This window comes from Desmodus rotundus, chromosome 3 (assembly GCF_022682495.2).
Source record: "Desmodus rotundus isolate HL8 chromosome 3, HLdesRot8A.1, whole genome shotgun sequence".
Lineage (NCBI taxonomy): Eukaryota > Metazoa > Chordata > Mammalia > Chiroptera > Phyllostomidae > Desmodus > Desmodus rotundus.
Window position 1 is genome coordinate 178,908,359 of NC_071389.1, and position 12,140 is coordinate 178,920,498.

General features: G+C 35.5%; 1 protein-coding gene and 1 long non-coding RNA gene across 2 annotated transcripts in view; one reads left to right on the plus strand and one right to left on the minus strand.

Annotated features, from left to right (window-relative positions):
* LOC123478622 (uncharacterized) overlaps positions 1-12,140 on the minus strand; it is a 21,039-nt gene continuing 8,899 nt past the window's right edge. Inside the window, exons 2-3 of the long non-coding RNA XR_006653882.2 lie at positions 7,466-7,670; positions 1-499 (exon numbers count right to left, since the gene is read on the minus strand). This is a non-coding gene — a long non-coding RNA (uncharacterized lncRNA). The remainder of the gene's footprint in view (positions 500-7,465; positions 7,671-12,140) is intronic.
* CD69 (CD69 molecule) lies at positions 3,444-11,772 on the plus strand. Its single transcript, XM_045187211.2, has 5 exons — positions 3,444-3,577; positions 7,486-7,608; positions 8,628-8,827; positions 9,181-9,284; positions 10,661-11,772. Exons 1-5 carry the CDS (start codon positions 3,520-3,522, stop codon positions 10,767-10,769), a joined length of 594 nt encoding a protein of 197 aa, XP_045043146.1. The 5' UTR covers positions 3,444-3,519; the 3' UTR covers positions 10,770-11,772.

Consider the following 12,140-nt stretch of genomic DNA (forward strand, 5'->3'; position numbering starts at 1 on the left):
TTTTCATCTTTACACAGAACAATTTTCATTGCTTTTAGAGAGAGAAGGGAGAAAGAAAGAGAGAGAGAGAGAGAGAGAAAGAGAAACATCCACATGAGAGACAAACATCAATCAGTTGCCTTCTGGTACACGCCCCAACAGGGTGTTGAACCGGCAACCCGGTTTGTGCTTTGACTGGGAATAGAACCTGCAACCCTTTGATCTATGGGATGATGCTCCAACCAGCTGAGCCAGGGCTCAATGTGGTAATGTTTAAAGATACTTATTTTCTTACAATAAGATCCCTATCATTTTTCTGTGCCCAAGTGCCTATGTAATATATGTAGCATATACATGTGTGGGTTTATAAATATAAACATATATAAATATATGTAAAATGTATCCACCTGCCTGGGGCTAAAGAAGCAAGAAAGCCTGAGCACGTACACAGGGCTCTTAGCGTCATGAAAGCGGTTGGAGGTGATTGTGGGACACGCAGCTTCCTCTGTCGGAGTGTCACCTGCACAGACAAGAGCATTAAATCAGCAACCATGCTGTGACTTCTCAGGTTTAATTCTCGGTGCCTTACATCAGATAAGAAACTTTCCCTTCTCATGACTTATATCAAACTGTTATTCGTTTACATATCATTAAATGGCTAATGTACTATAGTAGAAAACTATTTTTCTAATTTATAATATTTTTTCACAAAAAATATAAGTTGGATGTTAATATTTTCACTTCACAGGTAAAGGCAAAGGTGCACCAAGCAGTTAACAAAAGCTTAGGTCCGTATTCACACACATTCTTTCCTGTATCTACCCAACAGACTTGTTGAACTCCTATGTTCTGGGCCCTGTTACCAGTTGAATAAACCAGATGTGTTCCTGCTTGTAAAGACCATACACTCTAGTTAGGCAAATAAATAATATTTAAAACTAAATGTATTACTTTCCATAAGTCACAACTTATTACCTCATTCTCTTAGTTTAGAGAATATATCATCATCAGAAATGTTCTGTGAACTAAAATAAGAAAATGAGGTAATAAATTGTGACTAATGGGAAGTAATTTATACAGGTGGTCAGGGAAGGTCTGGTGCAGAGGTACATGTGAGGTAAATATTAATGAGAAGAGTTTGCCATGAAAAATCTGAGAGCGGAGAGAACAAAAGCAAGAATACACCCTATAAAGTAAAACAAACTTAGCTTTTTCAAAGAATAGAATGAAAGTCAACACAGTGGGCCAAGAGGGACTTGAGGAAAAATTGTGGGAAATGATTTCTATCTGTACAGCATACACTATTTTCATTATGCTAACCTATCTAACTGTTCTGGAATATTCAACATTCAAAGACATAATAGTTGGTGTCCAGCTAAGAAAGTTATAGTTTCATACTGATGTGGGGGGAAAAGGTACACTAATAAGTGGTATAACTGGACCATGATTTTCGTTAGCCTAATCAGCTGTTGAGAAGTCCTGCTTTTCTTGTGGAAAAGACACATGGCAAGGATTATCAGTGTGTGTAAGGGAATTTTCTTTCTCTTTCTTTATACTTCAGACTGGAAAGAGATCAAATAATGTTGCAGATTTCTCAGAGTAATATTTTCTCATACATTCATCACAATATAGTATGGTTAGTTAGTGTTGGATGTGGTCATCAATCCAGATCTCCCAACTCTAGAAGGATAAATACACATTTGAAAGGTCCTAGCTGTTTTGCCCTGCCCAGGTAGCTCAGTTGACGAGAGCAGTGTCCTGATATGCCAAGGTGGCGGGTTCGATCGCCAGTCAGGGCACGCAATAGCATAATATCAGATATTCACAAATGATACAGAGAAAGAGAAGGTTTTATGGAAGCTTAGAGTGTGACAATTTATTTAACATAGAAAAGGCCAGTGAAGATCTCTCTGGGCTGATGAAAATTGAACGGTGAATGAATTGAATTAGTGGAAGAGCAAGACATTCAAGTAGATGGAGGAAGAACCATCCAGAGAACAGGCAAAGACCACAGAGTGGAAGTAGTAGGCTTGACATATGTGTGGAGGAGTAAAGAGATTACTGTCAGAGAGAAGAGTGGCTAGTAGGAACAGTAGGAGGACAGGTAGCCAGGGTTCAGAACATGGACCTTCTCAACAATTAAAAGCTGATTGATTTTTACGTAAGTTTGATAAGAAGCCATTGAGGGTGGAAGCAGGGAAAGAGTTGAACATCTAACCAAAACGATATCATTTATTTACAAAACAAACTGTTCAACTGCTATCTGGAAAACATACTAGGAAATAGGCAAAAACAAAAAAACCCAGAATGGAAGCAAAGAGAGCCTTTAGGACCAACGTGTACCTCTTCATGTCTTACATAAACAAATAAATATGATGGCCTAACTCACCTATAGTAGATGATAATTTCCAACCCACCTAAGCATGATATTTTCACAAAGCCTTTATTGTAAAAACAGAATGTCTCTACTCTACAGAAGTGATATTAATGATAAAATTTGGGGAACCATTGTTAACCATGGTGTATTTTGATCCCCTCCTTAAATCACCACACATGGACCTTCTGCATTTAGTTTGTGTTAATCTTAATAAGTTATCTGTATGATATTCATACTATGACAATATGTTTATAATATCATACTCCAAATGTCTTAATACTCAAGATATAAGAAAAAATAATCTAGCAGATGGGGAAAATAGGAGGATAATATACTACTAAGGAAAAACAAGAGTGGTTGAAATGACAGTAAAATTTAACAAAAAAATTAAAAGAAGATAAATGAAACAGATAGTTCAAGATAAATAATTTTAGAACATAGAAAGGAAGTTCCAGACCACAGGTTTCTATTTCCTGCATTAAGGCAACTACTTACTAAATGATGCCTTTAGAAAAAAACTAGCCCTTCGGAAAGAAGTGAATGACAGACTTCTGAAGGCCAATTTATAGCTTCCTAAGAAAATTTTTCCATGCTGAAGAAAGATCCATGAGGATAGGGATCTTAAAATTCTTATTCAACAATAACTCATCTAGCTTTAAATAGTGTCAAGTTCATAGTGAATGTTCAATAAATATTAGTTAAATAAATGAGTGAATGGGATTCCAGGTAAATAATACTCTCCAAATTATTCCCATCTCAAAGACAGGAATCTCTAACTTTGAATTCTTTACTTAGTTACGCTGTCTCCTAAACTATTTTTATTTTCTACAAATTTAAGGGGATGTCACAAATTCTGGGAAAACCCCAAGTGTCTCTTCATGCTACACCTACAGTTGTGAGAAAGCACGTTTCAGGCAGCAGGGAAAACCCATAGCTCACAACAACACAGTATACACTGTCTGGGCCACTGGAGCATAAATGAAAGAGAACGGGGGTAGCTGAGTGATTAGAAGGCAAGAGGAAGGGGGTGGAGCCAACATAAGCAACTATAAATGAAACTATAAAAGACGGCTCAGAGACTCAGACTGAACTAGAGCTGCAGCAAAGACTCACTATAGATTGGCTTGAGCTGAGATTAACCAGAGAATCAGACCAGAGTAAAGATGATTTCTGAAGATTCTTCCCTAACAGAGCACAACATCTTGGAGAGAGGACAACAAAGTAAGTCAGATCTTATTTTTAGGTACTGGTAATAACTATATATGTAGATGATATATACCGGGTGGGGCAGAAGTAGGTTTATACTTGTGAGTGCATGAAACACAGAGTATATTCATGTATTATTATTTATTAATTATTGTATTATTTTTCATACAAACAACTCTAATCCTACTTTTTCCCCAGCCTGTAACAGTACTTAAGGAAGAAAATGAGGCTTTGTTTTTTGAAGAACTTGGTTACATACTATTTCAGTCAGGATAAAGGAGAAAATGGGAAGAAGTAAATATGTCTTTATCTATGAGAAGATAGGATTCCTGAGACGAGAGGAAACACAAAGGTGAATTGCAGAAGATCGTCGAGGATCTGTTTCTCTATTTCGGTTTATATTGTCTCAATTTTTAGATGCAATTAGAAAACCCCCTATACTAGCCAGTGGACTCTCCATCATTTTTCCATATCCATCTGACCGTATTCCAGGAAACACTGACTTTCTTTACAAAACTTCTGTTTTCCACACAAACAATTACATTCTCGATTGCCTTTACTTTGCATCTTTCTGTGCTTCCTGTGTGCCTCATTTTGTGTTCTTATGACAGCATTTTCCAGTTGTTGAAAGTGAGGGTTTCTAACCTCTGAAAGGATAACCATGTGAGCATCTGAGCTTCATGGTGTCCAACAGTAATTTATTGAGAATGTCATGAAAGAATTCTTGAAAATGCCATCTTCTGCTTCTATATTCTTTTTTTTTTTTTTTGAGATTTTGTTTATTTGGTTTTAGACAGAGAAGAGAGGGAGAAAGAGAGGGAGAGAAACATCAATGTGTGGTTGTCTCTCACACGCCCCCAACCAGGGACCTGGCCTGCAACCCAGGCACATGCCCTGACTGGAAATCAAACTGGCAACACCTTGGTTCACAGGGTGGTGCTCAATCCAGTGAGCCACAGCAGTCAGAGCTGCCTCTGTATTCTTTATGGGACTCTTTTCATACATTTCGTCCTGCAATTTTACTGTCTAATTATTGACCTCAAATTCTGCATGAATCAGACATTTTTCTTTCTTTTTCTTTTCATCAAAATATGATCATCATAACTATATACTATTTCCCCTCTTCTATTTGTCTATTCTGTCCACAGATCCATTCTATTCATTATTACTACATTTTCCATTGTTTTCCTACAACTTGTTTCTGTGAGACTTTCTTGATATTTTTCATTTATCTCTCTTCCTTCTTTAATCATTGAGGGACCCCAAAACCTAGCATGTAGGAAGTAGAGTTTATCTGTAAGCAGTAATAGAGGGATGTGTTATGAACAGCAGAGCTCCAACAATCTAGAGGAAGGATTGTTTTCTGAGAGTGTGTCTACTGAACTGTTTTGTGTTAGAAAAGCATTGCTTACCTCCCACAAACCCATCTCTCACTTGAGAACACAAGATGAAGCATGGATGACAAGTGCAAGCGGTACAGATTCTTTGGTAACCACATAACCGTAAGGCAATGGCCCAGTTGAGGTGCCAAAAAGAAAAATTAGTGTAATAATAAAACTACTCAATACATAGAGGTCATAGTTCAAAAGGTCCTAATTCAGAAGCTCTTAACTTTTCCTGAGATCATCCCAGTTTTCTATTGAATGTTTAGTTTATGTTGTCTTTAAAGTTGCTTTATTAGTATGAACAACCAAACCATCAGGCATCAGCTTTCTATGGCTCAGTATGTAAAGGTGGATTTGTTTTCAATTTCTCCATGAATTAGAAGAGCCTATATGCAGAGTGGAAGTATTGGGGGAGTGTTTTGTCTTCTAGGTGATAAATCAGACTGAGTAACAGTAGTCCTCACTAATGAACAGAAAGTAAATCTGAAAATCATCTGTACAGTTTACCCACTGGATAAGCCAGCAGACTGAGGTGGCCTTTGCAGTCCCGGAGCCGTTTGGATGCATTAGTACTGGCTCAGGAACACCGGCTGCTGCTGCACTGAGTCTAGGCAGGGTGATGAGAAGTGAAACTAGACAGAGAGCTCTGAACTTGCTACCCTGCCTGCCCTGAGCTTCTTCCGGTAACAACTGGATGCCGGTAAAAAGAGAATTACTTTGAGAAGCTGAAAGAAACAGAATTAGGAAGGGGTGAAGCAGAGACATCTCTTGAAAAATCTGAATACAGATCTATGGTGGAAAAAACAGCCCCAGAAGCAGAAGCTGATGTTGACATTCATGCAGTACATGATTATTAGAGAAAGCAACATCCCTTTGTCCAGTTTAACTTTAGAGAAATGTTTTAAGGCAAAAATACATACATTTCAAGATATGTGTTTTTAATTGTAAAAGTCTTCTTACTGGAAAACAAGATATTTTCACATTTTGGGAGTTTTTATCATAAATTTTAATATTATTCAAGTAGCAATTTTATGTTTTATTTTCTCAGGATGTAGAAGGGAACTATGTGTTACCTGTGAAACCAAATTTTTAAAAAACTGAGAGCTCTTTCTAGCAAAAATCAAATTCAAACTTTGAGTCACAAAACTCCCTTTCCTCATTTCTCAATTATTTATTTATATTTTAGAATAGATGTTCCTCTGGGTTTGTGTGTATGTTTGTGTAACTAAGAGTCATCATCCACATTATATTTACATTCTAAATCTTTCAACACATATTTTTATTGGTGAAATCAAATTTTTACTTTGTTCCAGCATTATCCAAAGTGTAAATGAAAAAATTAACTTCTGCCAAATATTTTGTCTTTAACACTGTTATGTCTCCGCTATTGCTGTTTATTCCTATATCATTTTAATCGAGGTATTATTTACATACAATGGATGCACAGATTATAAGCATACAGTTATTCAATTATAACTACAATTGCAATCAACATTTGAAATTTTCATCAACCTAGAAAATTGCTCTGTGTTTCTTTTCACTCAAATTACCTTTCTTACAAGGATAGAAGCAATCACTTTTCTGAATTGCCCCCGTAGTTTTAATTCAGCAATTCTTGAATGTTATATTAATTGAAATATACAGCATATAACTATAGATGGATTTTTCACTCCAATTATTTTTAGATTCATCCATTTTGTTATATGTATCAGTTTTTCTTTTTTAATTGCTGAGTAGAATTTCCTTGTATGGATAATAGCATAATTTGTTTATCCATTTTCCTGTTGATGTGTATTTAGCTTATTTTTAGGATTTGGCTCTTAAGAATAAAATTGCTATGAACAATCTTGCCCAAAGCACTTTAAAAATATATTTTCATTTATTTTGAGAAAATACATAGGAATAGAATGGCTGGGTCATAGGGTAGGTATGTAATTAATTGTGTAAGCAACTTTTCTAAAGTATTTTTTCATTTTACTCTCTTATCAGTAACATATGAAAATTTGAATGGCTTCATATCTGCACAAACTTCACCAAAAACTACTACCAATCTTTTTTTATTTTCAGTCATGTTAGTTGTAGACATTTATATATATATATAAATTCAAGAGTTTTATTACACTATCCCCATTTCTCCTCATTTACATCATCTCTCTTAAACAGTAAATACAGTCAAGTTAGGAGATTATGCCCAGGATTTTTTGATATGTCATCTAGAATAACCAGGCATTTAATAAATGTTTGTATTGTGACTAAAGCAATAAAACTGTGCTAGACAGAATTTTCATAGCTATTAAGTACATATATTTGGGAGATATTTTATGATCTCATCATTATGCCTAGATTGTTTCATTTTTACCCAAAAAGAAACTATCCAAATTCACTCAAAAATTGGGGAAAATTAAGTTATAAATTTTATACACTTATAAGATAGGGAGACACATACCTCCTTTTTAAATTAATGTTCAAGAAAGTACCTAATGTTGCTATTGTACTTCTGTAGTCTTCCCGAACTCACCAACAACTCTCTCTCTTCAGGAAGTACGGCCAGCCCTGTCTTCGTATCACATCAAGAAGGGTCCCTTCAGGTTCCTGTTCCCTGCGCGGTACTGAATGTGGTCTTCATCACCGTCCTGATCATAACTCTCATTGCTCTGTCAGGTGGGTCTGTACTGCATGAAGTCATAGAGTTCCTCTTCTGTAAGCATGTGTTGTGATCCCCGCTGAAAGCAATAGGGATTACTTAGTCCAACTAATCAGAAATTTTGAGTAATTTAGGATTATCCCATATATCATACATGGTGCATTTCCTAAAAAATACTATATATATTCGATGTTTCTTCGATGATTGATATAACACCATTTTGACTTTTCTAGAACTTTTCTATAAGTGTGAAAATCATCTATGATTTATACATTATTATGGAAGAAAATTACTTTAATGTAGGTTTAAGTATGGAATGAAAGGAGCTGATTCAGATTCTAAATAAATCAACATTTACTTAGAAAAGATGTGTGCTGCACACGCATTGTTAACAGAAAAAGTAAGCCACCGATTAATCAGGACCTGGTTAGTCATTTGTCTTTCACCGCGAAGCCTACTGCACGGTGGTTGTGGAGAATTAAGAATAGATCTAGATGCTCTCAGAGTCCATGTCATACAGTACTCAAAACATACTGTTATACCAGGATACATTTGTGTCTTTTACAAAGAAGACTTTTTATACTTTTATAAAACAACTCAAGTCATAGACCCTTTTGTATTCTGAATGACTCTCCTGCAAATTTTCTCTCATCTCCCAATGTAGTGTTCTGTCTACTATAAGTTCAAGTTCCTCCACCCCTGCATTCAGTCCAAAATCTTACTTGAAATGTTTAATGCACTTTACCCTTTCTAGTCCAAGGCTATTTTCAAGATTTTTCTATTTTTTCTACCACTTTTGGACATTATAGCCAAAGAGCCACCCTCTTTTTTTTCTCATACCCTATACAATGATAATTAGGCACAATGGGAGATATGGTAAAGTGAGAACCTGCTTTCTTAAGCTTTTCAGAATTTGCCTTTATTGTCTGTCATCCTTTATTTTATCACCTGGTACAGCACAGCATTCCCTGAACTAGGTTTGCATGCCGTGGGTATTCAATTCCTTCTGTAACTAAAACAATTTTCCTGTCCACAGTGGGCCACTACAATTGTCCAGCCCAATACGTGCCTTCAGAACCATCGATCAGCCATATTTCTTCATGCTCAGATGACTGGATCGGATACCAGGGGAAATGCTACTTTATTTCCAATACAACAAGGAATTGGACATTGGCCCAAAACTCTTGCGTGAAGCATGGTGCTACTCTTGCTCTCATTGATTCTGAAAAGGACATGGTAAGATAGTATTCAAAAACAATTTCATAAAATATTGCAGTTTTCTTTTATATGGCTCATCTGTGATTTCATTGTTTCCTGATTTGTGAAGAAGACATTGTACCTGTCTCCCATGTAGGAAAATTTAGTCTGAGGTCAAAATCAGGGCTCTATTTAATCTTGTAAATTTGATTTGAATGCTTAGCTTCAAAGGCCAGAAATCCAAATGAGTCGATTCTATACAGAGCTAATGAATGATCAGCTTAGCTACTGTACCTCAGATGCAGCTGCTGAGAAATTGCTTTTGAGAATTTATTATAGACCTACCTACCCAGAGGGGTTGTTTAATATGCACCCTCTGTGCTTTCTTCAAGATCTTTTTAAAACGATATGTGGGTCGAGCTGAACACTGGATTGGGCTGAAAAATGAAGCTGGTCAGACTTGGAAATGGTCACATGGCAAAGAATTTAACAACTGGTAAGTTTCAAGATGTTTCTTTATCCTTTTCAGGCTGCTAGCTCAGGAGAATCATTTTCCTTTTTTCCACTCTTCTATATGAAGGTTGTGCTCTTTCTAAGCAGAACTTTAACAATCTCTTTTGTATTCTTATACTGTTTGGAATTCTTTAAAGAAAGGCTTTGATGTTATCATTTTGTTCTTTTCATCTACTTGGAATTCATACAATAAATGCTTCTAGTAATTTCATCTCAGAAAAAAAATGTAGTGTGAATAAAAGAGTCAGCTAGAGATATGCCAGGAATAGTTATGATGATGTAAACACAATCTAACATTTTCAATCTCATATTAGTATTTTGGTGATAAGCTAGTCTTTGGAAAATAACTCCCTTTTACTCCTTCCCAGTTCTCATCTCTACAGGGATAAAGAACAATATTTTCATACTTAATTAGGAAGCTTCTTGTGGACCTGAAAGAAAACTTGCCCCAGAATTAAAGACGCTGACTTTATTTTCATTACCTGTAATTAAACTACATTTTAAAGTTTGAAGGACACCTTATAGGTTTAGTGTTAATATTTGTCATCTGAAAACTCAGAGTTGAACAAATTTCTAGCTATCTATATAGTTTTATTATACCCTTATTTTGCAACATATTATGTGCACCCACGTTTTTTAGCCCAAATTTTCAGGGAAAAAAATCTTTTGTTTTAATTTTCTAATTCAATCATTTATTTATTTATGTTTAGATACTTGGGGTTTTTTGTATTATAAAGGAATTTTAGCATTTATTTTTTAACATATTATGGTACAAGAAATTTTATGTAACAAATAATTACAAAACACAAGAGCAGATACAAGGTATTTCAGGTACTACCCATGTATAATGCACATCCTTATTTTTCCGTCAAAAATTTGGGCAAAAAAGTGCACATTGTACATGGCAAAATACAGTAATTACTGATACAGAGAATAAATTCAAATCTCTAGAAAAAGAATTCTTAATAGGTGTCTAATGGTATCATATCCACAGATGAGCTTCAGGGGCTGTAACCTCCCTACAATTGTACGCACTGGTATGTAGTCTTGTTGAATGTGTATACTTTTGGGGAATTGTTTCTTGAAGGGTTTGTGAATTCAAAAATGCCGAGAGTCACTCCTCTGGTGGCATGCCGACCAAATAAAGGGAGCTCTTAACTCTTCTTAGCTTTGTACCTTCTTTCCACATGCTCTTCCTTTGAATAACTGCCTGCTATCTCTCTAGATTAGTCTATGACCATTTCACTGGCAGACTTGCCTCTAGCATTCCTACTCAGCAAAAAAAAAAAGTTTATTCTCATATAACTGAACGGAAATGATGATCTGAAAATAACTCTCAGTTCCTTTATTGTTTGACAGGTTCAATCTTACAGGACCAGGGAACTGTGCCTTTCTGAGTAGCACAGAGGTCAGCAGCACAGAATGTGGAAAGAATTCACACTGGATATGTAGCAAACCCTTCAAATAATGAGAAATCATACTTGTTTATAGACTATTATTTCATGGAACTCAGGAAATTTGTGTCGATGGATGCTGCTCTCTGGTCAGACTTTTTCCATAAGGACTTTGTGCAAAACTTTGTATTATTTTGGAATCCTTCTTCCAAACAAGACTGTGTGGAAAAGGAAGAGAAATTCCAGGAATACCTGCATTATCTGAATTGTGGAATAAATACCCTGGTCGTGAGCTGAAAACATCACAGATGGATGGATATTTACATCCAAAGAATGAAAAGAATGATTTTAAACCTTTTGACTGCACTTTATACTTTATCAAACTCAGAAATAATAAAATAGCTAGGTTTAGAGCCATTATTTATTGTTGGATGACTACCAACGATGAGTGTCCTTCACGCCTTTGCACTATTTGAAGGAGTTAGATGGCAGTGTTAAAAACCGAATGTAAACAATGGAAATTTCAACTGGTAGCTCAGACATTCAGTCTAAATGCATTTGTTATACTCAGAGAACCTTTGTAAGTGGACAAATGCTTATGAAACTAAGCTTTGTAATATTTCTCTCTTGGTGGAGAAGTTTTCCAGGTTACTTTGTCACTTTTTCCCTCCAGAAGAATGAGATGACCGTGTGCTCACGTCATTGTTCTTTACCTTACTTCTTCAATGTCTTTTTCAATGGTATGTAGTTCTTTGCCTTTAAAACCGCCTACACCATGTTTTACAAAGATAAAAACAAAACCAAGGAACATGAGAATATTTGTAAACAGATAAGTGCTGGAAAGTGTGCAATATATGGTGTCACAAATTCCTATCAGAAAAAAAATCTGTATTGTTCAAACCCACAATATCTGATTATAAACTTAAGCCTCTCCGAATCAATTCTATCATGTGCAGTACTTCACGTGCAGTATTTTTAGTGCAATAAAGTGTTGGTTTGTTTGTTTGTCTTTTGTATTCGGTGCAGTTATAAGCTGATTTCGTGTATGAGAAAATAAAAATAGAATCAACAAAATGATTTCTAAGAAGTGTTTGCTCCTTTAAAATGCACTGAAAATTGTCATGCTAAGGTAAGGAAAAAATGCTACAACATTTTTTTAAAACTTTTCTATTGTAAAATTTTAGCTTTATGACATGGTTTCTACTTTTTGAATTGTTTTCGTATGTGTGTTTCTAAAAGGGCTGTATTCATTTTTTTACAATAGCAGACAGTAAATATTCTAATTGCCTTAAAAAGAACTTGTGTCATTTAAAATGCGTTGTCTCTCCTGTTTTCTTCTGCTTTATCGTTTGTCACACTCATACTGAAGACGCACAGAGAAAGTAAGAGACAACAAAATTCCCCGCTGTGAGGACCTGCTTATAAGCTCATTCTGTCTCCAATAA